Below are 27,867 nucleotides of genomic sequence, written 5' to 3'. Positions count from 1 at the left end.
TTCCATGTATGGTTCAGAAGGCACTTCAAAATTCCAGAGCCATGGGGCCACTGTTTCCAGGTCACCAAATCTTCCTGATGAGGCCGTAAGAAATTGGGCTAAGTGTTCGACCGGTTGGTCTCCCGGCCTCTTTGTGACTGAATCTGGTATTTGTCATTTTACCTTGTAGTAAGCATTCAGCACAGAAAGACAGACAGTTAGGTTTGCATTTTGAATAAATGAGATTTTGATGTATCACGGCAGTTTATAAAATATTTAACAAGTCTCGTATTTGATCCTAGGTAAAATTCAAAAATTATACTCATACATTGAAGAGGTCACACATGACAAGTCAAGTACTCACTGAGTACAACTTTCTAATAATCTAATCGCCTTGCCGCTCTGCACTTAGTGTGTCTACAAGCAAACAGCTACGGGCACTCAATCACTACATCTGATAGCATCTAATAAGGACTGTACTGAGGTTTCCGACTGGACAAGCCAAGGAGCCACTGCCCTTGAAGGCAGCCTGAGTGACGAGAAAACAGGCAGGCCCATCCTCCCCGGCGCACCCACTGCCAGTCGGTGCCTTCCCTTCAGAAAGCATCAGGCCCCACGCAAACCTGTCACTCCCACACGCACCAGGATATCAAGGGCAATCCTGCCAGCCATGGGCCATCTGTGTGCTCTGAGGTAGTTCCCTAGCTCGGGGTGCTTCCTGCCTGCTCTCGGAATTCAGGGCGTGTAGGAAATGCTAAGCGTCCGTGCATGGACCTCATCACAGTCACTGTCACTGAGTGCAAAATAGAGGAAACTCGAGTTGCTTTATTTAGCTTCCAATTTCTGGGAGGCTCAAGAATTGTAAGTATTCTGGACAACAGAGGAAAATAAGGCTGTGCTTACAGAGGTCTTTCTGCCATACTCTTTCTTTAGGATCGCTATTTTATTGTTGCCCTTTCCGTTACATGAATGCACACATCGGGTGTTAAAGGTACAATACATTCTACAACTGAGCACCACTTTCTGTAACTCAACAGGCAAAGGATCACACTGAACATCAGCATCTGGCAGTATTTTTGGGAAAAAAAAAAGTGACTAAAATGGGTTTAAATTGATTAACACTATTAAATCACATCTAATATTTGATACTACATGATTCAATACAGCTATACGATACAATTATACAAAATGTGTTAACATCAAAGAATACAACCAAAATTAAGATAGCAAACAAAACCTATATAACTTTTTTTGTACAGGAAAAATACTTTTGAAGTATGCATGTAACTGCCCATTCTTTTAAAGAAAATCTACCGCAAGCAAGTCGTCACCCTCCAGAAAGTCACACAGCATTACTAAGCATATCCCCAAAAAGTGTACAATATGCACACTTGGAAAATACAAAATTAAAAAAATTGTAAGCAACAGGTGAGCTTCATATTTATAAGAATGTGAAAAGAAGTCCCATTTTTAGCACTGTTGTATAAAGAATTGTCTTTTGATGCGAAGTTCATGAATTGTCCTCCTGTTGGGACCACACTTTACAAAAACACCTTGTTTTTGAAACGAGATTACAGAGCAAGATAGAGCATCTTAGCAATGTCATCTTATTAAAGTATTTTTTAAATTTTTACTACTTTATCAAAACATGTCCCTTAAGTGTGTAGGATTCATTTTTAAAATTCTTCCTAGAAATAATATACAAAGGAGAGGCATATTTATTCCCAATCACACTCCTGAAGAGGCTTCCCGGGGTCGAGAAGGTCTTCTCTCTTCTTTTCACTGGTTGTTTTTGGCTTTAGCGTGTGTTAAGATGTGAGATTTCAGGTTAGTTGACTGAGCAAACTTCTTATTACAACCGTCGAAGGGGCACACATAGGGCCTGTCTCCGGTATGGATTCGCACATGCGTGCGCAAATTGAAGTCCAGTGAAAAGCGCTTCCCGCAGCCTTCGAATGTGCACTGTCAAGGAAAAACCAGATATCAACCCACTTGGCAAATGAGACCAGAACCTGGGGATCGATGGCTCACTGCTTAGATGGAAAACCACCTACTATTCTGCTGAGCATGCCTCCTTCCTCGTCTGGAAACCCTTCTGAGGGTATTTTAGAACTGACACACTGGGATCTCTGATACTAAGAACCCATGGCTAGTTCTTGAGAAACAGAAGGGCTGTGCTGAGTGCAAATTTACAGCTTGAGTATTTTCAGAGACACTCCAGAAAGTAGACTACAGATGATTAAGATATTTAGTGATGCCAACTGTCAACTCACGAGTCTTCTATAAGCAGCACCAAGTGTCACCTGGAGCTGTAGCCAACAGCACTTATAAGCACTCTATCAGTAATTCAACACACTACTCACTACAAAACAGAACTGTTGAGTCTCTGTAAACCTGCTAGAGATTTAGTGTGGGGTTACTTCGCATAATCCCTCCACCCCCCATCTGTAACACCTGCAGTCACGCGCAGTAACCAGGAACCCAAGCAGACAGGAGGGATGGGAATAAGATACCCCAACTGGTGCCCCATAGTGCTTGATATCAACCACCCTGACCAGCACCCTAGCTTGCAGTTTGGGGAACAGGTACTGGCTCTACCTGAAAGGGCTTTTCTCCAGTATGAACCAGCTGGTGTCGTTTTAGCTTTGAGCTCTCAACGAACGCTTTGCCACATTCTGCACAGACGTGGACTCTGGGACCGTGGGTGTGCAGATGCTTTCTCATAGCAGAGTTATCCCTGAACATCTTTGTGCAGCCCTTAAAACAGAGAGAGAAGCTTAGTGGTTCACAATGCACACTGAGAAAGGACTCAATCACTGAACAGCCTTTACTGACATTGTTTACAGCAAAACCTCCCCAGCACCCCCTTTAAGTTAGCATTACAGAACATTAAACTATTTAAGACAAATAATAAATAAATCAGACAGCTGAGAAAAAGGCCTTATTTTTATTGCAAATCCGTGCTTTACAGATGAGGAAACTGAGGCTTAGAGATGTACTGAAGTAGACTTGCCCAAGGTCACACTACTAGTAGCCAGCCAAGCTGGGAATAGAACCCAGAACCCCAGCTTCCAGCTACACCACAGCCGCCTCACCCAGCTACAGCCCCCAGATGAAGTAACAGAAGCACTGAGAAATAAACGGAGTTAAAATGACGGTAGTCCACCACTACCTTTGGTGGGCCCCGTATTCTGTGCTGCAACAATGGGCTGTCATTCTCCATCGCCTACTGTTCCCTCTTCTCTCTTTGCCTCTTTCCCCTTCTTGACAGAGAAAGAAGCAAGAGGGTCTCCAAGGAATGGCAACTACAGAAGAAATTTATCTGGTGAGACACCGGGAAAAGGAAGAGGCAGGCAAAGCGATACCCGTGCGGGGAGGCAGATGGATGTGTGGTGCCCGAGAGCAGCATGTCCTCAACAATTTCTTCTGCAGTTGTTGCCCATGATGGAGTGAGTGGGGAAATGGTGAGACAGCATGACAGAAGGACAGCACAGGTCACCACTAGACAGCTTCACAGGCAAAAGGGAGGGAGGGGAAAGCCAGTTTTCCACCTTGACCTCTAACTTCAGCTCCCGTTTACACAGAGCAGCACAGAGACCCCGGCATGTATGGCATAACGGTTTTCAAATGCGTCATGATTGTGGCGGGGCTTAACAGCCACATGCACTCCACACCTCCACACTATGAGCGTGTACAAGCTACAGAGACGGGGGGCATGGCCTTCAACAGACCGCTATCAAGCACATTTACTCTGCAACTGCTATTTCTGGAAATTCTTTATTCCTTTCTTTGTTTCTTTCGCCTTATTTCTTGGAATTCACGTCTTTTCCCTGTTCAATCCAATTTGAAAACCACCCCCAGCACCTCAAAGTACTTTCCGGCCACCCCTTTTTACTTTAAAAGACCAGCTGCGTTTGAAAACAGTTATGCACCCTTCTAGCAGTACAATTAACAGAGTAAAAGGAAAACTGAAGGAAATTACCAAATCTTTATTTAATAGTCTATTCTAACAACAACCAAAGTAATTTCCAAGTTTCAGTCATAAGTTTAGAGTCTCAGGAAGACTCGTGGGTTAAGTACAACCCAGTAAAGACTTGACTTGCTAATGGTCCTTACACAGTACAGTCAATACAGGAATAAGAACTCTGGCCCCCTATAGCAGCCCCACTTTAACATATCTTAAGTGTCCTTTACTAACAAAACAAAATTAAGACTCTTGTGTTATAAATCAAAAATCCTGACTGCTCACTAATTGCTCAGTGACAAAGTGAAACTCCTCACACACTGTCTAGCAGCACTCCCCTCGCATTACTTACTTTATGAGGGCAAGCTATTGTTCTTGGAGCATCATCTTCTTTAATTTTTCTTGGCTTCATTCTTATTGAAAAAAAAAAGAGAAAGAGAGAAAGAGAGAGAGACAGATTTGTAGGAGTGGGTCACACTCGGCAAACATAAATCAAATCGTCCCTGAGATTTCTCCTTGTAGAACCAACACTAAGCTCCTGGTGTTCCCCTTCCACAAAGGAGAAAAGACCAAACTGCCCCGACTGCTGAGCCGGAAGCTCTCCTCTGACTTCTACGTAAAAGTGCTGGTGCTTGGAAAGCCTGCATCGCTGCCCCTGGCAAAGCTGGTGTGGCCTGGAACAGCAGCACAAGCACCATTATCATGTGACTCAGACACTGCTCTCCCACTTATCCCTGTTAAATAAAAACTAACACAAAAGGTCATCAGCCCTGACAACTGCAGACTAATTATTTTGTTGGGGTAAGGGACGGCAAAATCAGCAGCTCTAAAATATACAACACCTTAAAAAAAAAAAGAAACAACTACACACATACAAAATGGGCCCACACCATACAGACACAAACCATCTTTTGGGGTTATTAATTTTGGAAGCATGCAGAATTATTTACACCCATTTAATAAAAACTCTCAAAGGAAACCACAAACATGCACTGGCTACTTCAGAGGGGCTGGTGGACAAGTGGAACTGCTGTCTGTTCTGTTAAGACAGGGTTTCTCTGTGTAGCCCTGGCTGCATTGAAATTTCCTCTTTAGACCAGGCTGGCCTTAAACTCAAAGAGATCTGCTTGCCCAAAGGCCCTGCCTCCTTTCCAAGTGCTGTGATTAAACAGGTGCACTGACACTGCCCAGCAGGCACCTCCTGCTGCTGTTTTGGTGGCTGGAGGAAGATCAGTTTTTATAGAATGTTTAATTTTACTTTGTCTTTGAGACAGAATTTTGCCACCACATCTAGCTTTTAAAAAAAATTTCTGGTTGTAGCTTTTCAACTGAGAACCAGTCTATCTTCTATTTCCTCCAGCAGCAACTTTGGTATTTCTTAAAGACTTCTAGCATTCCTTACAAACCTGTGTGTGTGATCAAGGGGCAAGAAACTGAGTTCCTAGAAAACTAAGATTTAAAATGTAAAATTTGAAAGCAGATCTTTTTAGCCCTAGATCTGCTGCCCCACCCTCTTCCATGAAGGTTGGCATTTAAACCGTAACAAGGCCAACAAAGCTCCAAAGGTGACTCGTAACATCTCAGCAGGTTACTCTTTCACCCGAACCCAGGACAGTACCTGGGTCCTCCTTACACTGTCAAGCTAGGAACAAGGCCAAACCTCCCCTGCCTAGAAACAGAGAGAACTTCTACAATGCCTGATCAATCTCAGAACATTCTTCCCAATTCCAACCCTCCTGACACACTATCAGTATTCCAGTTAGCAAGCATTACTTAAGTGTCTGCTGCTTACAGGTTCTTAACTCGCCTTTGCTGGTCTCAAACGCCTGCCTCTACTACTAAAGTGCTAGGATAAAGTGTAATTCGTACTAGTCTCTGCTGCCTTAAATGTCAGTGAATTTGAAGTTTGGGGTTCAGTCCACAGTTGTAGGAGGCCACCAGTGCTACTGCACCACCTAGAGGTCAGGTCAGCATGAAACAGCAGGGATTCATGAATGCTTCAATTTCTTTCAAGTCCTTTCCCCTCCTCAATGTAGGGTTTCTGTTTAACAGTGCTCTGTAGACCAGGCTGGTCTGGCACTTAGAGATCCTATTGCCCTGCCTGGTGAGTGCTGGGATTAAAAGCATATGCTACCACTGCCCAGCTTTCTTTCACGTCTTAATGGGATATCTCTGAAATGGATTCTTATCGTATATCCCAGACTAGCCTTGAACTTGTGATCTCATTTCCACATGCTAAGTGCTGTGACAGATGTATGTCACCACCCCCAATGCCGTTTTGAAAAAATGTGTGCTAATATTCAGCATTAATTTTAGAACAATTTACAATGCATTTGGGCAAACCTAAGACTCAAGTCAATGGAGGATACGACCTAACAAGACTGGTTCTTCCCTCAAAAGCTCTGCAGTGCAGAAGAAAACTGAAGGTCACTCCCACCGACCCCAGCACCGGGACACATCACTTGAGTTTCTTTCACTGACTGGGATACTTTACAGACCCAGACACGATGAGGACAAGGACAGGATGGATATGACTTGGGGATGGCTTCTACTAGCTTCATGACCTTGAGCAAATCACTAACTTCTCAGCCTCGGTTTCTTACTCTGTAAGCAGGCACAATGCTTCCTTTATTCGGGCTGCAAGAAATCCAAGACAGCACACACTAGACCCCTGAGCAATGACAGTTACTATCATCACTGCTCACATGGTTAGAAATGACTTCATCCTTTTGCTTCTTTGATTTTTGAGACAGAGGGTCCAAACCATACAGCCCAGATTGATTATAAGTCCGTCAACCTTGTGGCTCAGCCTCTGGCATGGTAAGAAAGAGCTATAAGCACCCACTACCACACCTGTTAAAATGAGTTCATTCTTTAATTAAAATTATGTCACTTATGCTTAACAACACATAAGGTTCTGATATTCTAAATTATCTTTCAACCAAAAAAAAAAAAAAAGATACTGAAAGGAAAAAGGCAAGCAGAAAGCCACCCTTAACAGCTGTTTATTTAACGTGTTACTCAGTTCTATTAAACTGGAGGGCATGTTGGAAGACATGGCTACTTGAACTGACATTATCTCATCCTAGCACATGTGAAAGACACACCACTATAAAGACTGGACTCCACGAGTCACCCTTGCAGCAACTTTCCAACAGTTTTAGCATAGCACCGTATATAGCAAAGCCCTAACACATGTCCATATACTAACATCTCACAGGCAAAGCCGAGAGTCTTCCAGCAGTAAGTGAAGGAATACAAGCCCCTCCAGCCCGACAAATTCAGACAGATACAGCAGGCAGGACCTAAGCTGCTAGCTGGGATAGTCTCTGTTGTCACTCAGCTATCCTCTGCCAGCATCGGGGTCTCATTATGGAGCCCAGGGTGGCCCTGAACTTGCAACCCTCCTGCCTAAGCCTCTCAAGTGCTGGGATTACAGGTAGGTGTTCACTCACCACACCCGACAGACTACAGGATTTCACAGGCCAGTTTTAAGGAAATATACAAGAACCGCCTAGTTAAAGTTAGGAGACATAAATTCCTCACCAGGCCCCAGTCTCTGACCACATTTTTCAAAAACAGGCAACTCAGTAAAAGACCATGCACCCACCTCGAAATCAGACACCCCCCCTTTTGGAGGCAGGGTGTCAAGATAGGGTTTCACAGTGTAAACTAGTCAGCTATCCTAGATACCCCTCTGTAGACCAGGCTGGCCTCAAACTCACAGAGATCGTACTACCTCAAAATCAGAACCTGGTTTGTTTTTGTTGGTTTTTTTTTTTGGTGTGTGTGTGTGTGTGTGTGTGTGTGTGTGTGTGTGTGTGTGTGTGTTAAAGACAAAGTTTCACTGTGTAGCTATAACCAGTTATCCTGGAAACTCCTCTGCAGACCAGGCTGGCCTCAAACTCACAGAGGACGTCTCCCCGTGACTGCTGGGATTACTGACGTGAGCCACCATCACCTGATTTTTGAGACAGTACTCATGTGTCCCAGGTCTAGCTTCAAACACACTATGCAGCTACAGATTGCTGTGTCTCTCCTGAGTACTACTAGATAAAAGATACACAGCACCTGGCTCACTTGTAAGCCTAGGGTTTCCTGCATACAAGGCAAGCACTTCTGAAAACCAAGCATTCCGACCCTCTAGCTTTAAAGAAAGAACTTCCAAATAAAATTTGTTGCATTTTTTTTCTTCTCCTTATGTCTATGTAACCTAATATGCTAAGCAGCCTAAGCAGAGTGTGGCAGGTCTCAAACATTCTTTGGTCAGTGTCAAGTCCAGGACAGCACACCACACTGCCGCAGGATAGAAAAGAGAAAGAAACATATGAACTCTCAGGTAAAAACTAAGACCTCGGGGTAAGTGTTACTCTCCAATCACAGGGCAGAGGTCAGGAAGAAGGCCTGAAGGACAAGTTTTGCCCTAACTGGTAGAGATCATACTGTGTGACCCACAACAGTGAAACCTGGTGCCTCTACTTGATATTCTATTGTCAGTGTCCCCAGTCAAAGGCCCCTGAAGACCCCACTGCACAATAATACAGTCTCACAATATGGAGACTTGAAAATAGCAGAGCGCACAGGCTCTGACATGCCTCTCCACCACCAATAAAGTCCATACAAGTTAACATGATCTTTAAGGGGTCTAACTCAAGACGGGTCTGGAGTCTAATCCTCAACACCTTGTGCCACACCTTCCTGTTTTCACGTGCCAGCAAAGTGAGCAAGGCAACACCCAATTCTAATACAAATGAGAGTCCTAAGAGCTGACTATAAAGCAAAGACCGTGAGGGCTGGGCTGCAGTTCAGCAGCGCTGCCAAACGTGCACAAGGCTCTGGACTCTTAAAGGTCTGTCACAGTGAATGCTCCTCTTCAAAACAGGACTGCACTGTCTTCTTATCACCTGCTGTGGCCATGGCATTCATGACGCCATTCTCTGTAAGTGGCCTTCTCCCTGGGTGTTGAGTTCTTTATCCTTGGTGCTCTGAGCTATCACTGGGGAAGGGAGACTCAAAACACTGCAAGAGTCATCACACCTGAGCTCTACTGCTCATGACCTATAGCTTCCCTCTCCCTTTAGTCTTTTTCCAGTCCTCCACCCCGTCACTAAACCAGCGCTGCCATGTGTAATAGGCTAGTTTTTTGCTCTTCTGCTTGGTCTCTCAGAAGGTTCTTTGGCAGCCATGCTGCCTCGCTTTCCCAAGCCTTGGTTTTAAATTATTCCCTTCTGCCTTCTCTGCTTCCTCTTTGCTTCCCAAACACAAGGGTTTCCCTAACTTACAACTTCCCTAAGATCTTGATTTTAGCATGACTTCCCTTTAACTTCTTCCTAAAAACATCAAGTCTACATGAGTTTAGCCCCTAAATCCAAACACTGCCTCCCTGAGCAATGTCTGAAGGGTAATGATGTAATAAGGTGGACATTGGAGGTCTTTTTCTTCCCCAACCAGACACATGGAAAACCTTCCTACTTACCTCCTGTCATCTCTAATGTCTACTCTACTACCCTGCTAGTCTAGCTTGAGCCTTCTATTTGAAGTCCTCTCTCATACCCAAGGGGATTAACCCATCTTGGACTCTGCTATAAAGTAATCCTCCCTGACCAGAACTCTTCCTCCCCACTCACATCCTTAGCAGCTGCTCTCCGAAAAGCCCCCGTCTTTGCCAGCATTCATAGACCTAAATGATGATTCAAATTTACCTTGATCCCATCATTTTCTTCAAGCACCCCAATTTCCAGGCATGACCGGGCATCATCTGCATTTTCTACTGTGCCATTCCATCTGGCACTCATCCCCTAAAACATGGAAGCCTGTTTTCTATTTATCAAAACACTAGGTTCAAGCCAGGTACAAAGGTACACACCTATAATCCCAGGACTTGGGAGGTTGAATCAGACTGAGATCAAGGTCACCATGGGCTACAGCGAGACTGTCTTAAACTCTAGGCTCATCACGGTACACATCAGCTACCACCATGTCTATAATATACTGCTGTCATCTCCACTCATCTTTGTGTACTTATCCAATTGTAAGCAGCAAGGAAGAGCTGGCTAACTTTAGGAGCAAACAATATTAAATTCAGGCAGTGTTTGATTCAGTATGCCCCCAAACCATACCTCATTGACAAATTGGTACAATCTGCATTTGTAGCTTTTTTGGGGACAGGGGTGCCTAATACTTCCCATAATTGTACCTGGAATATGATTGTTAACAAAATCTGGAAAGCAGTGCTATTATTAACAGACACAGAGCTGCAACTTTGCTAAGCCATGACAAATGAAATAAATGGCTCTGCTCAACCTCGGGCAAGGGAAGATGCTGCACTACTAGCAATTCCATTTTATTTAAAATGCTACATATCTGTGCACCCCTACCCCACCTCATAAAGATGCCTATAACAATAAAAACAAATATAAACTGCAGAGACTTCTGTAGGAACCCAGCCTATTTCAGACAAACAAATACGAAAAAGTATCAAAGAATGCAAATAGTGACTGCTCAGAACAGAGCTCAGCCTGGGTGGCCACAGAAGTCCCACCATGTCAGCTTAACAACAAACACCAGGACCTACTACACTCATCACACATCAAATCATGAACTGGTAAAATTCCTTCTGTGGTCAAAGCATCCAGGATAAACCTGGACACACTGTAACAGAGGCACAGCTGCATGTGACACTCCCAGGCAGCACCAGCTGTAGAACCAGAGAGCATTTGCCCCTCTCAGTCTGCAAGCATCTAAAATGCTGCCCTTCACGCATCAGTGTCACAGTTATTACCAAAACCAAAAGTGTTTTTTTGTTTGTTTGTTTTCAGGAGTGTCCCTAGAGAAAGAATACAAACCACTACTGTCACATGGGAACAAAAAATACAGCTGGAAAGATTCAAGCACTTCCTAGACTAGAAAGAAAAGGTTCTTGCAACTTACCTGGCAAATTCTGCCAGTTGCTTAGGGTCTGAGAGGTCAATGCCAGGTATCCCTCCAGGAGGGAGTTTCTTGCCTGTCATATATTCAGAATAATCAGGAGGTGAGTTCTCCCCAATGATCTGCTCTTCAACCACTGTTTCATGGTCAATATCTTTTTTTTCATCTGAAACACATGAAATTGATCATCTTAACTATATAAATACATTGAATAAAATAAAAACGTTTCAGTGGAATCCTCATAAGTAACTATTTATAGCTCCCACTTCAATTCTGTGTCCATTCATTCTGTGTCCTCAATCTTTTTGAACTCCTAGGTCACCCAAACCTTCAACACATCAGAGGCAGCAGACTTCCTTCACGTTAGTGTTCTGATTTGGCCTATCAGAAGCAGCTAGTTCTCCATGAATACAGTCATACATTCTCCAGGCTTACCCTTGTCTTTCCTTTCAGTTTTTTGCCTTTTACCCATTTCAAAACTAGTACATGAGAGAAAAAAGAGCATTCTTCTTCGAAGTCAAGCAATCATTACAACAAATTAAATCACTCTGAGAGGAAAAGCAAAGGAGACACAAAAACCAGACGCCTCTCTAATCTTCCACTGCTCTGTCTTTTTAAAAACAAGTTTTTATAAGAAATTTTTCAAGAATTTTTTTTTTTTTTTTTTTGGCGGGGTGGTGCCACACACCTTTCATCCCAGCACTTGGGAGGCAGAGGCCGGCATATCTCTGAGTTCAAGGCCAACCTGATCTACTGAGCAAGTTCTATGGCAGCCAGGGCTACAAAGAGAAAACCCTGTCTCAAAAGACCAAACCAAACACACTCACTTTATCTTTATTGTGTGACCTGTGCATGTGAGTGTGGGTGCCAAGGCAGAGGATAGCTTTCGAGGGGTTCCTTCCTTCCTCATCACTTCCAGCTCCCTTCCTCCCTCTTCCTTAAGTTGGTCTCTTTAGGCTAGCCTGAATGCATCTCCTGCCTCCACCTCCCAAGTACTTCCAATCCAGGTGTGAAGCACCACCTCACACAGCTTACTCACCAGCCTTGTCTAGAATACAGTGTAAATCTACATTAGGAATCTGATGTAACAGCAGATTTACATAGAGCTCTACCGTCATCATTACACACTCCCTATAAAGAGGGGACCACCATTGACTGACTTTACAGAGGAAACTGAGGCGTGGAAAAGTTAAGCAATTTACCTGGGGCTAATAGGTTGTAGGTATAAACCTGAACTGTTAAGCACAAGTGTTTCTTCTTAGGAAGTAGGAAGACCACAACAATACATCCACATATTGATAAAGATGCATTTCTATGAATGGATGAATGGATCTAAGAAGAAACGGCTGACTGGCTGCATCAATTAAAATAAAATATCAGCAGTTACAACGCTGGGACTCCATACTGGCACAGTGTCATTTCATTTCAAGTTCTCAGCCTGCTCTGTCCCTTATTAGCAAGGTCAGTCTCTCACTTAGATAATAGTACCACACCAAAACCTAACCTCACAGAAACACAATGGTAGGCAGGGAAGCTAGATTTCCTGTTCACTTTCCTTAGCCCCAACACTCTGGATATAGCTCAGTAGGTAAAGTGTTTGTCTACCATGGGCTCTGAGTCCAATCCTCAGTACCACATAACCTGTACTTGATGCCACAAGTGTATAAATCAGAACCTGGGGGGTGGCTGGGGGAGGGGTTCAAGGTCATGCCAACTAGAGGCCAGCCTGGGAATACACCTGAGAACTCTCAGCCTAAACTAACCCTTGTATTAGAGTTCCACATGTATTAGCCTTGAAGATAGATGCCTGTCGCTGGCAACAGTGGCCAGAAACAATACAGTCTCCACACTCTGGGAGCGCACTTCTACAGAGGAAGTTAGATGATGAAACACTTCTATGGAGTCACACCTCCAGCCCAGAGAACACAGTTTGAGATTCAGTTCTTACTACACTCAAGAGTATAAAGAACCTAAAAGAAAGACTGGGCAAACAGTCAGAAATACAATGCTTGTTCTACAAGTCTGAGTTTGTTCTCCAGCACCCATGTGAAAACAATGGAACCCCAGCTCTGGGGAAGCAGAAAACATGTAGGTCCCTCGGGCTTACCGGAAACGGATTTAACATACTTGCTATGATTAAGGCTGTCAAGAATCAAGGAGGGACTAGGTGGGTTCAGCCTGGTTGGTCTACATAGTGAGACCTTGTTTCAAAGTCAAAACATTAAGGGCTGGAGAGATGAAGATGACTCTGGCAAGTTCCTAATGTGTGCTGCTCTTGCAGAGGACCTGGAGTTGAGATTCATTCCCAACAGCTCACAATCACCTGCTAATCCCAGCTCCCGCAGATCAGGTGCAGATCAGGTGCGCTCCTTTGGACCAGCTGACACCTATGCATAGGTGTACATACTTGCATGGAAAAACTAATTAGAATTGAGTTTTTTTTTTTTTTTAGAAGGTTCCCACTTTTATAAACAAGTTTTTAAAATAATTCTTTCCACTTTTTTGAATTTTACCATACACTTTAATGTTAAAGGTTAAATTCATTTTTACATGCAAATAGTGTTCCCCCACATGGGAACAATGGTAATATAAAAAGGACATACCACATGAACAGCTTTTTTTAATTGAAAAGCTTAACAGACTGTTGAGTTACAGTCCCCCTCCCAAACCACAAACTAGGTAGTAAACTAAATCTCTAGGCAGCATATTCAAGCTGAGAGATTACAAATTTAAAAAACGAGACAAAACAAGGCCTCAGGTCCAATTAAGAGAGCCCAGCTGCATACAAGCGTACCAGCAGCATAGAGGTCAGAAGACAGCCACACAGTCAAATTCAAGTTGCCTTGTTCCAGTTACCCATTCAAGAACAAATGTTTTGTTAATTTTATTTCAGCATACTTCTTCTCCTAAGTTGTTTTATTTACAATGCCAACTTTGAAAGGCTCACTGAAGTTAACTGGACTTTACAGAAAAAGGTAAAGCCCAAAATACCATTTCTGCAAAGAACCCATAGTTGGGTTTTATTCAGAGTAAAGGAGGGAAAAAGGAAACTTCTGCTCATAGGAGAGAGAAACTCTGCCACAGGTCTGATCTGTACTGGAACTACACATGCAGTGAGGACAAGGCTGTGTTTGTCTGCTGATCTCTAATATTAACAATTATAAGCAGAGCAGTGAAACTAGCGTTTGGAACAACACTTCCAGTGTTACAGTGAGACAGCCATAGCAGTTCACTTCTCTTCACACTATTGGTTCTCTTTGTGTACCTGGGCCTCCTCCTCTTCAGTAAAGTCATTTTTGATATTGAAAGTTTTAGGAATCTCCTCAGGAGCTTTCCCCTTAATCATATTAGCCACAGTCTTGCAGGTGACACCATGCAAACCTTTGATGTCTAATTAGTTTGCAGCCAAATAAGTTCAAAAAGTGTTACTTGGTCAACTTTCAGGAATTCTTGGTCTCAAACAAGAATATCATCTGTCTGCTTTTCTTTGTTCTCCTCATCCTCAGAAGGAGCAGGAGGTCATCCTTGTGCACCACCGAAGGACCTTTTTTAGAAGTGCTGCACTAACATTTGGTAAAGGACCAGGATCATCAGCTCCCTCGTCATCCATTCCCAAATCTTCCAGCGTGGTCTTAATGGTGACAGATTGTTTGGCAATTTCTACATAAACTTCAAATACCTCTCCATAACAACTCTGCAATTTTATCACAGGCATGGTGCTCGGTCTCAAGACCACAGGCTGACAGACACAAAGTTCAAAACCAAACAGAGTCTCTAGAACAAGGCCACTATCCTTTCCACTTCTTTAGAGGTCATCCTGCTTTCCTGATGCAAGGTCAGGTGGATCTGATTTAACAGAGAGCATAAACCCACAAAACAGTGTCACTGCCTGGCCCTTCAGACGCTTGACCTACGTGATGAGATTTTATTTAGAGAAAAGAGGATTAAAGTGATAATTTTTCTACTTGCAAAGGGAATAATTTCTGAGAAATGTGATTTAGTACCAAACAAATACATTTCCAGGAGGTTCCTACAATACTGAAGATTTCGTTTAGAGGATTTAAACCATAGTTTGTTAACCACATTTCTTGGAGGATGGTGGTGTCACTTCTAAAGAAAGGAAGGAAGGGCGGGAGGGAGGGAGGGAGGGAAAGGAAAAGAAATCCAGCTTCTCTTTGCTTTGAGATGCCCATGCAGGCTGTCAGAAAACAAGGACAGGGAATAAAAAGGAATCTACGTTGGAGAGGATAGTGCCAGTCGCTAACACACAGACTTCATTTATAGCCCCAGAAACAAAGAACACACCCGGTGAAAATAGAGAAGGGTCCTAGAGCCACCCCCTAATTCCAACAACGGAAAAACAAGAATTTTCAAAGGAGATCAAAGGTTAAGAAGGGAGAAAGATGCAGTGGAAGCCTGAGGTGGCTCTGCATGGACTGTATTACCGACCTCATGGTCTATATTACATCTCATGCTGTAAATCAAACCTGGGTCCTCCGCCAGAGCAGCAGGTGCTCCTAACTGCTAAGCTGCCATCTCTCCAGCCCCTTGTTTGTTTGTTTGTTTGTTTGTTTTTTTGGTGTCAGACTCTTACTATGTGGTCCATGCTGGCCTGCTCTCATATTCCTCCAGCCCCCACCTTATAATGCTAGAGGACTGGTTATAGGCACACACATCACATGCCACCCTTTGCATTGGCTATCATTATAGTCTTTTAATCTCATAATACTGAAAACAAAAGTAGGAGAGAATGAAGGTCGATCTACTTTGAATATCAAATACAGTGTTGATTTCTGCAAACTACAACAGGTGTTAGTGTACACAAACCAAGGCAAATTATGTTCAGGAAACAAATGAGCTAATGCTAGTTTAAGTTATTAATGCACCAGACTCAGGGGACATGTCTAATCTTTTGTCACTGTCATCTACAAGTGTGTTAGGCCATGTTCACAGCTTTATTGGGATACATATGAGCCACAGGCTGTAGGTTGGGCATATCTGTTAGTGGTTCATTGCTAGAGTTTTCTTTGAAGGCAAAGTTGGCATGGAACCAGATTTGACAGGGGAACAGATCAAGGCCTATTTGGAAAGGCTAAGACATAAGACACTGACTGAAAAGGAGTGCAGTGGTAAGAGTGGCATTCTCCTTGTGGAGAATGTCAGGCTACAACTGCCTGTCCTGTATTTCTACACTAGTTATGACCAGATGCCAATGACCCAGAACTATCAGAGCAGAGCTAAGCAGCCCAAGATGCAGCTGTGGAAGAAACCAAGTCTAGCCAACACCATCTGTGAGGGGGAGGCTGGGCCATTCATCCACATTCAGTACTCCCTGTACATGGTACTATCCAAAAGTTAGAAAGCTATACAGACCAGTCCCTTCTAGTAGTTCAGTTTCCTTACCTGGGATGACCTTTGCAGTCTCATAGGAAGTAAACCAAGGGACTGAAAACAACCCCTAGTTACTAAGTCCTAATAAAAACATGACAACGAAGGGCTGAGAGCTCTGCAGGTCTAGCAGTCAAAGGGGGAGTTTACCCAACGTGTGCCAACCAAACAGGTTTTCTCACAGTTTTTTGGTGCCTGATATAGGGCATGTAATAAACACTTTCCTCTCCTGCCTGTTCTCAGGATCATTTCTCCAACACCTAGAATGAAACCTATTCCCCCTAGGCCTTTGGCTCTTAGAATGCATCTACCGATCATAGCTTTTTGTTTTGTTTTTTGTTTCCTCGCTCATTAAAGAACAAGAACAAAACCTACTTTATAAAATCGATAGCATGTTAAAATGCTAATCATGCTATCTGGAATGTGATGGGAGTTGAATACACAAACAGTATTTTTGGGAGGGAGAGGGAGAGACAGAGTTTCACTATGTTGGAACTCTCAGTAGACCAAGTTGTTCTTGAACTCACTGAGATCCACCCTGCCCCTGCCTCCCAAGTGCTGGGATTAAAGATGTGTGCCACTCACCTCAGCACAGATTCTTGCTTCTCTTTTCCTCCCTCCTCTAACTGGGACAGTAGGCCTTAGACTTTGAGGATGACTACATTTTGCACCAAGTAACAGATTTGCCATCTACCTGTGGTCAATATGCATACCCAGTAGACCCCTCCAATGGTGACTTATAGTTGTGGAGATCAGCTATGGTCACTTTGAGAATTTTCCCTCTTGAGGCTGGGGGTTGGGGATAAGGGGCTACCACATTCCTTGGCTCATGGCCCCTGCACAATCACAATGTCTTGCTTCCTAATCACCTCTTGTCTGACGCTCCTCTCCCTCTGACTCCTTCAGGTGATTACAAGGACACTGGTGTAATTACATTTAGGGCCAACCTAATCCAAGATCCTCTCCCTGTCTCAAGAACCTTAATCAGAGGTATAAATAAAACAATACCTGGATATTATACCTGGATACCAGGAATTAATACCGGGATATATTTGGTGTATTTTTCAGCAAAACAATATATTTACATAAAGACTTTTAAACTGAAGATTTAGCATATGGAACCCTTAGTTCCATCCCAGAACTACCACCACCACCACCACCACACCACAACCACCCAACCTTCAGGTATGATTTCAAAGATAAAACTTTTACTCACATGCAACCTCACACTCAAATTATTGAATCTAAATCTTTCCTTCGGTTTGCACCTCTGAAGCCAGAACATCAACAACCTAATGAAAAGAGGTTTCTGCACCAGGCTTAGTGGTGCTAAGAATGCCAAGCTCAACAACCAGAGCACGCATATCAAGAAGATGGACAGGCGGGACATGGTGGCTCACACCTCTGATCCTAGGCAGAGGCAGAGGCAGAGGCAGGATATCCCAGTTCAAGGCTAAACTAGTCTGCAGAGCAAGTTCCAGGACAGCTAGAGAAACCCTGACAGAAAAAACTTGAGGGTGGGGGGAGGGAGGGAGGAAATCAGAAACTTCAACTAGGGAATATTTTACGTTTTACACTTTTTAGACATCTCTGGCAGATCCAAGAATCACTGTGAAAAATGAGGTTTAAAATTTCATTTTAGATTTGTGTGCATGTGTTTTGTCGTGGGAGGAGCGAGAGTGCCACTTGAATGGAGGCCCAAGGGTAGCTCTGAGGAATCAGCCTCAGTGGGAATGCACACAGCTTACCGGGCACCAAGTGCCTTTTGGCCACAGCCACCTCATCTGCCCTAACGAAACATGAAGACTACATACATGGCTGCATTCAGGAGTCCCCTTCATGTCAGTCACACCTTTTTCCTTTTGCAGCATTGGGGTCAAACTCATGGCCTGAGCTCATGCTTGGCAAGCATCTGACTCCTTCGCTATAATCCTCAGCACCACTTGTTCTTTTCTTCTTTGTAAATATTTATGTTCATTTTATGTGTGTAAGTGTGAATGCTTGTACATATACAATGCCCTTAGGGACCAGAAGAGCATCAGACCTCTGGAACATGGGTTAAAGGGTACAAATCTTTTAGTGCTAGGAACTGAACCCTTGTCTTCTGCAAGATCACCCAGTGTTCTTAGCTGCTATAGCATCTTTTCAAACCCCATTTTTCTTTCCTTTGAAACAAAATTAGGGATTGTTTATCACTGATTTAAAAATGAGATTTAGAGGGAAAAGCAAAAGAGGTGCTTAGCCATGAAGATGAGTTTCCCCTTTGTAAAAAGGCAGGCTTCTTGGGGCCAGCAAGATGGCTTCCTGTTTTTAAGGCACTTGTTTCCAACCCAACCATTTGAATTGGATCTCTGGGACTGACATGGTAGGAAGAACCAACTTCTGAAAGCTGTTCTCTGAACTCCACATGCATATGCAACCCTCCTGCCATAGCCCACCAAGGCTGAAGGCACAGTCAAAGCCCACTTTCTTAGTGTTTTCATCTTGGTATCAAGTAAGGACAGTGTCATTTCCTTTTTCATCTTCACTGTCAGGAAGGAAGCTCCTGAGGACTGACTCCAGTGACTCTGCCTCTATTTCCCCTATTTACACACTTACCTACTCATTCAAGCATGCACTTGCTGGCTGGACTCAGTACCCAGGCCTCCCATCTCTGGCCATTGTGGCTTCACTGTGGTCAAGAGACATCATTTACAGCACCAACACCACCAAACCGAAATGCCACCGAAATGGCAATGCTCCCTATTCAGGAACAACTTGCTCGAGAATAACCTTTACCCACATTAGAAACCACAATGCAATGTCAAATCCTAGCACTCAGAAGACAGAGGCAGGCAGGTCTCTTTTTGAGTTTGCAGCCAACTTGATCAACAGTTGTAGACAGGGCTACACAGAGAAACCCTTATCGAAAACCCTGGGCATAGTGAAGTAACAGAATGGTCATCTCAATTTTGAGGGAGAGGTGTGGCTCAGTAAAACTCTCAACAAGTGTGTGGGGCCTGGGCTCTCCCCCAGCACTGAAACTGATACAATTAAGAATATGATTTTCTATAAAACACTTAGTCATTTGTAAAGAAGTACAATTTCTCTGCTTTAAAGACTGAAAATGAAGACCAGGGTATAAGTGGTAAACTGCAATTTAATACACACGAAGCCAGCTTTCAATCCCTGGTAAGGGAACAATATAAAAAAGGAAAATTAAGTTGGGTGTGTTAGTACACAAATATAATTCCAACACTCAAGAGACTAAATCAGATTTTCATTAGCTTGAAGCCAGGTAGGGCTACATTGCAGATTTTTGTTTCAAAAAAAAAAAAACAAAAAAAAAACAAGACTTTAGGGATCCCCTACTTCATTTCAAGGACTAAAGAGATGCCTTGGCCAGTGCTCCCTGGAGAGCAATTATGATGTGGTTACCAGTACAATTCCCTGAAACCACTGGGCTGTTACTGAAAATTATTCAGAGTTGATATGTACCTCAGTGGGAAAGTGCTTGCCTAGTGTGATCCTCACACCACAAAAAACCATAACTTACTAACAAGGTAGTTACAATTAGGAAATGGCCACTTCATGTTCAGAGACCACAGATCAAGCGCATATATGGACCATTACACCAGCTAACTAAGATCTCCCTACCATTTCCCAGTAACTTAACTAATAAAATTAATGTTTTTAATATCCAAGTCCTGTTTTAGATATCAAATTTTAAAAGTAGTTTTGAATGGATGTGTGTAGGAAACAGCACCCAGAAACTTGACACAGTGAGACTGCCTCGAATATGAGGAGGACCTGAGCTGAGCTACATATTTTACGGGGGTGGGGGTGGGGCTGGGACTGGGGCTGGGGGTGGGGGTGGGATGGGATATGGAATATGGGATATGGGATATGGGGATGGATCGACAGGGGACTGAAGACTGAAGAGATGGTTTGGTAAGACTGATGGAACCAAGTTCAGAGTTCAGCTTTCATGTCAAACTCGAACCTGGGAGAGGAAGTAGAAACAGGACATACAAGATCCTTATCTGACCTCTCCGAGCCCTTGTACATGGCACAAAACACACACACACACACACACACACACACACACACACACACACACACAGAGACAGACAGAACTGTAAAGTGTGACGAGCACTTTCCTGATAAAACCATACAATACAAATCCCAAATAGTCAGGATTTTAAACTATAAAGGTTCTCCTTTCCTATTTCGCTTATTCTTAACTCTCATTCAAAATAGGAGCAAGAGCAGTCACCCGAACAAGAGAGGAGTTAAACCCTAGGAAATCCTCTCTGTACTAATGTCCTGCTAATGACCCTGTTATGAGTCCTTGGTTTCTCAGTTTTCAGAGACTGGCGCATGCTTAAGCAGACTTCAAAACAAGCAGAAATGCCTTTGTAAGCAACCACCTGGGCATCCAGTGTAGGTTTTTGTCCACTTTTTAAAATGAGTGTATTTTTGCCTGCATGTATGCATCACATGCATGCTTGGTGCCCAAAGCCAGAAGTATCAGCTTCCATTAGGACAGTTCTGAGTCACCATTCGGTGCTGAAAAATCAAACCTGGTCCTTCTGAAAAGTAACTAGTGCTCTTAACCACTGACCCAAGTCTCTGTTTTATATCAATTTTCTCAAAAGCTTGAAATGCTTGGGAGTAGATAGGAAAGGAGCCCTCACCTTTCCTAAAAGTGACATTTCTCCTGCTGGCAGAAGAGAGCAGTTGTCAGTAGCAATTAAAAAATTAATCACCTGCAGGGGACAGTCAAAGGTCAGAACTTAGCAGGCTGGGGCTCCCAGTGACCAGCCAGAATTGGGGTCTAAGACTGGTGTTGCTCATGTAGGGCATGTAGCTGACAGGATTGCTTTAGAGAATTTTGGGGATTTGGTTCCACAGAAATTTACGATTGTGGTCTATCTACTTTGTGATTAAAAACATAGTAAATGATACTACCACAGAACTGGCAATGACCAGCACTGACAAGCCTTGAGTTTTTCTGAACATATAAAGAAAAATGTAACAATTTGGTTTTATTTCAACTTAAGGTTTTTTCCTAATGTCACATGTTTTTACTCAATTGACCATATAATAGATTTAACAGGCAATAATTAAAGCCACTTAGGTTTCTCTCAAAGCTTGATGCTTTTAGTGATTTCCTTTATTATTAGTTATATAAAAATAAATTCACTCCTGTATGATTCTGACAACTATTTCCAAAGAAATACAGCTCTGTCAATAATGAAGGAAAAACCTAAACATGAATTTGAAAATAACTACAAATATTCAAAACACAGGCAAACTCTAATTAAGTATTGAGAGTGTTTAGGCTTTAATTTTATCCACAAAATCAGTATATTATGAGTTAGCATTCAGTCACTAAAAATGGATGAATACATGCTAATCCAGATACCAAAGGGCGACTATTTTCTGTTCTTCTAGCACAGTGTCTGGATAGGCGAACTCAGGATTAGTGGGAAGAGGACTGACTGTGGTGAGTGCTGTGAGGACACGGTGGTGACTTATGATTATAATCCCAATTTGGGCCACAAGGTTAGATCTTCCTCCAAAAACAAACCACCAAGTAGCACGTTGTGGTGGCACCCCACTTTAATCCCAGCACCGGAGGAGCCAGGGGCTGGTGGATCTCTGTGAGTTAGAGATCAGCCCAGTCTATATAGTGAGTTCCAGATCTACATGGAAAGATGAGGTCTCAAAAAGCAAACAAACCAAAAGAGAACTGATAACCGTTTGTTGTCTAGGTTTCTTAGGTGATTGAAACATCCCATCTTGCAGGAAACTCCTTAAACAGGAAGATAACTCAAAATAGATTTAGGAAGTCCCTGAAACTGACCAGACTCTCTAGGTCCCTCCTTACCAGAATAAACAATGAAAGTTGAGAGTCAACAGAAGGAAGCTGAACTACAAAGACTTTCAGGCCAGACCATTAACCTGGAAGAGGTTTAGACCAACTGAGGCACCAGGAAAGGGCACTCTCCAATCTACTGAGTTGCCTGCAGGCTGTGTGTGCAACAGGCTCCTGGCTTCCAGCCTTGTGAGCCTCACTCATGCTAGGTGGGCTTTGGTAACAAAATGTCTGAGTTATTTCTGCTCCTGTAAGTCATCCCTCACTCATATTCCTAAAAAGTAACCCAGTAAAACTCATTGCTTCACCAGGTTGAACTTGGTGGTTAAACATACTTTGATCTGTGGTGAGTAAACTTGTATGTATCATCTCCTCAGGAGAAGTCTTCAATATCACTGCAGTATCTCATGATAAACTATGATCTATGAAAAACAAGAGGGGAAAGGAACTGGCTTCTAAGCCTATAATAGTCACAGTACTACAGTACTTTGTTGCTGTTTCACTCAAACTATGACACCACCACCACCACCACCACCACCACCACCACCACCACCACCACCCACCACCACCACCACCACCACCACCACCACCACCACCACCACCACCACCACCACCACCACCACCACCACCACCACCAAATGCTGTCACTGTTCAGAGGGCAGCAGAGAAACCTACAAAATCCAAGTATCTGGTTTCCACAAATTTCTACTAAAATGTGTTAAAAACAACAACACTACTCCTCCTAGAGATACGAATAACTAGTGTCTTAAGATGACTCAACATTGTTGCTGGGCTGTGGTGTCTCCTATCTTTTATCACACTCGGGAAGTAAAGACAGGCTGATCTCATGAGTTCAGGCCAGCCTGGTCTACAGAGGAGTTCCAGGACAGCCAGGGCTACAGGAAAAATCCTGTCTGGCAAAAAAATAAAAGACTACCCACAAGTACTATCTGTATAAGAACTGCTAAATTGGGGGCTTGTGTTAATCTGTGGCTTCCTAGTTTAGATAATCTAATGTACTAATTTAATAAATGTCACACTGTGGAGTTGTAACTCAAGCCTAGGATCTAATGAAGTCTATTCCTATCATAGCAACATACATGACACGTTTATGTTTAATTTAGCTTACCCTGTTTATATTTCATTTACTGTAGTTTTAATTTAGTTCTGAAGATTAAATTATCTTCAGAATCTGAACTTGGGACACGAATAGTTGACCACACACTACTCAGCTCCTTTTGGGTAATAACTGAAAGCCACAAAGGCAAGGAAGAAGGATCATTACAAGACATTTCTGAGGAAATAGGCCATCCCTTGCTCTTGACATCAAATATTTATAACCACCGTTTTTTGCAGACTCCTCAGTAACACACTAGACAATTAAGGTTTTTAAGAAATAGACATCAAAATACCCCAAGCTGCTCTATGTGCCCTTGTAAGCAGCCAGTCATACAGGGAAATGACTAAATGCCGACTGAATTATCAGTTAACCCACATTAGCCAGGCACTTCACTTTCTCCCCTAAACTAACACACTATTCATCAATACCACACTACCAAGTGGTTTTCTCTCTGGAAAAGCAAATTTAACTTGATAAGATCAAAAGCGCCAAACGTGTCAATCAAGCTATTTTATAACATAAGTTTAATATAATAGTTAAGGAACTTGGTACTCCAAATTTGGTTAATTCATCTAAAGCTCTAAACCTGCTTTCATTATTTCATTCTTATCAGAAGGGTGGAAAAAGGCTTTTAAAAATCTCTGTATGCTATGTAGCTAGCAAAACGTGTTGAAGGCACTGGATAACCATTAGGTACTAGTTAAGCTGCATACAGCTCCTGATAAACTCCTGTGCAGCTTGTAACCAGAGTCATTCAGTGAAGAACAGCGCCCTGAGCACTTCCTATTAGATTTCCATAGGGCGCTTTCCCTCTCTGAACCACAAACCCATCAAGCTTACTGTCACCTGGTTACTACTATAGAGCAGCTTTTCATGTATTTCACTCACTCCTCTCAATTTTAACGTTTTAATAAATCACATATCGAGGCTCAAGTGTTAAGCTTTCAAATTCATATTTAATCATCACAAGGGCTACATGAACTAGGAACGGTGGGATTATTCTGTCCAGCCAGTTTCTTAACAATGAAGCAGGCTAGCTTGTTAACATAGTACTAAGAAAAAGTGAACAGTCAACAGCCTTTCCGCAGCTCTAAATTGATTTACTCACGCAGAGAACAAACTCTTCTGTGCCCTACACGGTCTTCCTGACTTTCGCTAAAAAGCCGTATTAACACAGTAAAACAAACTATCCACTTTTTTTTTATTCTTTTCGTGGGGAAGACGAGACTACAGATAAGATATTGAAAACTAAGCTATTTTTATTAGTTTGGTGGCAAATATCCTAGGCTGTGTAACGCAGCCCAGGCTATCTGCATAGGGCCCACCACTTAAAAAACAAAATTCAAAATGCGTAAAAGACCAGTGAAGTGCCCCGGCCCTTGCTTTCTGTAACTCCCGTTCTGGGTCGAGCAGGCGAGGAGCGAGTTGGCAGCGCGGGTGACAGGCTCCAACGGCCGCCGAACCCGCACACGAGAGCCCTACGTGCCACCCAAGTCCCGCCCCACAGCGGCGACGGCCTGGGCCAGCGTGACCGCGGGGCAGCTGCGGCGGGCTCTGCGCCGCCGGCTCCGGGAAGGGCTTTAGGGAGACGCTACGCGTCCGAGGGAGCGGAGCGGAGCGGGGCGGGGCGGGGCCCCAACAGCCCCCGGGGGACGGCGGAGGAACGGCGCGCGTCCGCGCTGCGCCACGGCCCTGTCAACGCCCGGCGGGTGGTCCGGCGCGGGGCGGCGCCCTCAACCGGCCCGCCGCATGTCCGTTGGCTCGGGCGTGGAGGGGCGCCGGCCCCTCCCTCTCCGCCCGCCGCCACAGCCCGCTTCCGCTCGCACAAACTACGCCATTGCGGCCTAGCCGGGCGCCGCCCCTCCCCCGCGCCGCCATCTTCGCGGCCGGCCGCCCCCGCCATCTTTTGGGGCCGCCATACTTGCCCGGGCGGAGAAGATGGCGGCGCCCATCACACACATAAAACATGGCTTCCCTTCAAAACAAAAACATCCTGAGCAGCGGCGCGCCGCTGGCACTCACCTGAAGACCACATGGTGACCGAGAACTCGCCCTCCAGGGTCTTGATCTGCACCTGCTTCTGTTCCCACTTCTTATTACCCGGGTCGGCGCCGCCACCGCCCGCCGCGCCGGCCCCGCTGCCCAGGTAACTCTTCTTGCCACTCTTCTTGCCGCCGCCCTTCTTAACGCGGCCGCCGCCCGACGAAGACCCGCCACCGCTCTTGCCGGCCGCCGCCACGGTGACCAGCGTTTGCTCGATGTAGTCGTCGTCTCCGCCGGCCGGCGCGGGTACCGGAATGAGGATCTGGTCCTCGAACCCGTCCTCGGCGCGCAGCCCGTCCGAGTCGTCGCCACCCACTACCTCCTCGCGCGTCTGCACCAGAATCACCTCTTGGTGGTGGTGCACTTGGGTCGGGTCGTCGGTAACCAGCGGCTGCAGCGCGATCATGGGCGGGTGGTGGTGGTGGTGGTGGTGATGGTGGTGGCCAGCGTGCCCGTGGCCGCCCCCGCCACCGTGGTCTCCGCCGCCACCATCCTCGTCGTCTTCGTCGTCGTCCTCCTCCTCGCCCACCACCGTGGTCTCGATAGTCTCCACCGGGATGGTCTCCACCTCAATCTCATGCAGTTCCACGATCTCGGCTGGCATCTCCGAGCCGTCCGTGGCAATGTAGAGGGTGTCGCCCGAGGCCATGGCTGAGGGCTCCGCCGCCACGGCCGCGGCAGCCTCGGCTCCTGGGCTGCGGGAGGGCGGGCGAGGAGGCGGCCGGCCGTGGGGAAGGAAGGCAGAGGGAGGAAGGCAGCGAGCGGGCGGGGGGGGAGAGGGGGCGGGCGGCGGGGGAAGGGGCGGGCGCGGCGGCCGCGGGGCTTCCCCGCCTCCCGAGATCGGTGCGCCCCGCGCTCGCTCGGCCGCTGCTTGTCCTGCTCCCCGCCTGGCTAGCCTTGCCTCAGCTGCCTGCCCTGGCCGCGCCTCCTCCCGCCCTCCGGGACGGCGTTACGCTGCCCCCTTCCTCCTGCGCCTCCGCCTCCTTCCACACAAATACCAACTCCTCAACCCGAGCCCAGATCTCGCCGCCGCCGCCGCCGCCACACTCTGCTCTGGCTCGGCCTCGCGAGACTTCCGCAGGGGTCTCGGCCCGCCCCGCCTCGATCCCACTCGCTGTTCTGGCTCTCGCTCCTCCCTCCCTACCAATCGCACTACTTCTCTAGTCGCCGAGGCCCCGCCTACTCAACCAGGCTCCTCCGGATTGGGGGCCGCTGGGTTAGGGGGCGTGGTGACCCTCACGCGCGCTGGCTGGCCCCCGGCGCGTGACGTCAGCTCCGCGCCGCCGTCGCTTTACGGCGCTCCGCGTCGCGCGAACCCCGCCATCCACGGTGCAACAGTGACAAAACCGCCGCTTGGGGCCTCAGTCGCTGGCAGGAGTGGGGCGTCGGCGCTGCGCCTTCCGCCTCTGGAGTTGGCGAACTTTCCGCGCGACCCCGGCGCACGGTAACTGGAGCTGGGGTGAAGGGGGGCGCGCGCCTGGGGCTGGTGTGCTGCCGGCGGAGCGTGCGAACAGCGGCCGTGTCGCCGCAATAAAGTCTGCTCTGACGAGAAACGCCTGTGCTTGTTTTTTGTTTTTCTGTTAGTTTTGCCTTTGCTCTTGACTGCTGGTTTCGGCGAGTGGTGGCATCGAAGGCATTCCCCGCCGTGTGCTAGTGGTCCTGGGCTCTGTGGGTCGCGTGCCGGTGGGCGGCGCGCTAGGGCGAGCGCGGCAGGCGGAAGCGGCGCGCGCAGCCTAGGGTTCACCGTTGGAAATGTGTCCGTTATTCTTTTATGACCCGCGGAAACCGGAGACCGAGCCGTTGGGTGCCTGTTGGAACTAAGGGTCTGGGCTGCTCCAGTCGTGCGACTCCACTATTGTAGCTTTCTATCTTTGAATAACTTGACACAGGCTTCGCCTGTTCTTCGCTCGTAAATATTTCTTTTGCCCCAAAATCTTTGCATTTGCCTCCTTGAAAATTCCATGTCTTTTGTGCTTTCCCCACTATAACAGCTTAGTTTTTCCTGGTTCAAATCTGATTGCTTAAGATACATTGTAGCAAAGTGTTTCTTCTGTGTATCCTTTCGGTAGAGGAGGTGTGGTTTAAGGCAACATAAAGATTGCTTTTTTCCCTCCAAGAACCGAACCTTTGAACCAGGTGTTGTATACTTGTTTCTTAGATTTAACTTCCACTGTTGAATATTCCGGTTTACTCTTATCTACTGGAATTGTTAGTATTCTAAACTGCATTAAAATAAGGTCAACTTAGTTTAAACAATTGAGCATCTTATAGTTTTAAACATACTACTTAAAGTCGAAACAACGTGTGCTTGTGCATGTTTATAATCTTTGGGGAGGGGAGTCAGTCGGGAGTTTAAAGCCAGCCTTGGCTACATGTATATTCTTCTGAAATAAATATCGCGTTTCTAGGTTCACTACATATCCCACTCTGTCTCCAAACTGTCTTGTCCTGATTGCTAGGTTTGAAGTTACACATTTGTGCTACCACACCCAACCCTGAATCCCTTAATCTCGGCATAAAGACAAATGATTATTGACAGACATTTCTCTTACACCAGTAGTTGCGTGCTGTTTCCTCCCACCTATA

At 45.3% G+C, this 27,867-nt stretch overlaps 1 protein-coding gene and 1 pseudogene across 1 annotated transcript; both read right to left on the bottom strand.

Moving 5' to 3' along the window:
- Positions 1 to 219: 219 nt before the first annotated feature.
- On the bottom strand, positions 220 to 26,964 carry Yy1 (YY1 transcription factor). Its single transcript, XM_032908411.1, has 5 exons — positions 25,261 to 26,964; positions 10,874 to 11,036; positions 4,296 to 4,356; positions 2,578 to 2,736; positions 220 to 1,941 (listed from the first exon to the last, which is right to left on the bottom strand). Exons 1-5 carry the CDS (start codon positions 25,928 to 25,930, stop codon positions 1,759 to 1,761), a joined length of 1,236 nt encoding a protein of 411 aa, XP_032764302.1. The 5' UTR covers positions 25,931 to 26,964; the 3' UTR covers positions 220 to 1,758.
- LOC116905457 lies at positions 13,730 to 14,967 on the bottom strand (annotated as a pseudogene).
- Positions 26,965 to 27,867: the final 903 nt, after the last annotated feature.

The sequence above is a fragment of the Rattus rattus genome, chromosome 7 (assembly GCF_011064425.1).
Source record: "Rattus rattus isolate New Zealand chromosome 7, Rrattus_CSIRO_v1, whole genome shotgun sequence".
Classification (NCBI taxonomy): domain Eukaryota; kingdom Metazoa; phylum Chordata; class Mammalia; order Rodentia; family Muridae; genus Rattus; species Rattus rattus.
The sequence above is the reverse complement of the archived record's forward strand: the minus strand, read 5'-3'. Positions and strand labels throughout refer to the sequence as shown.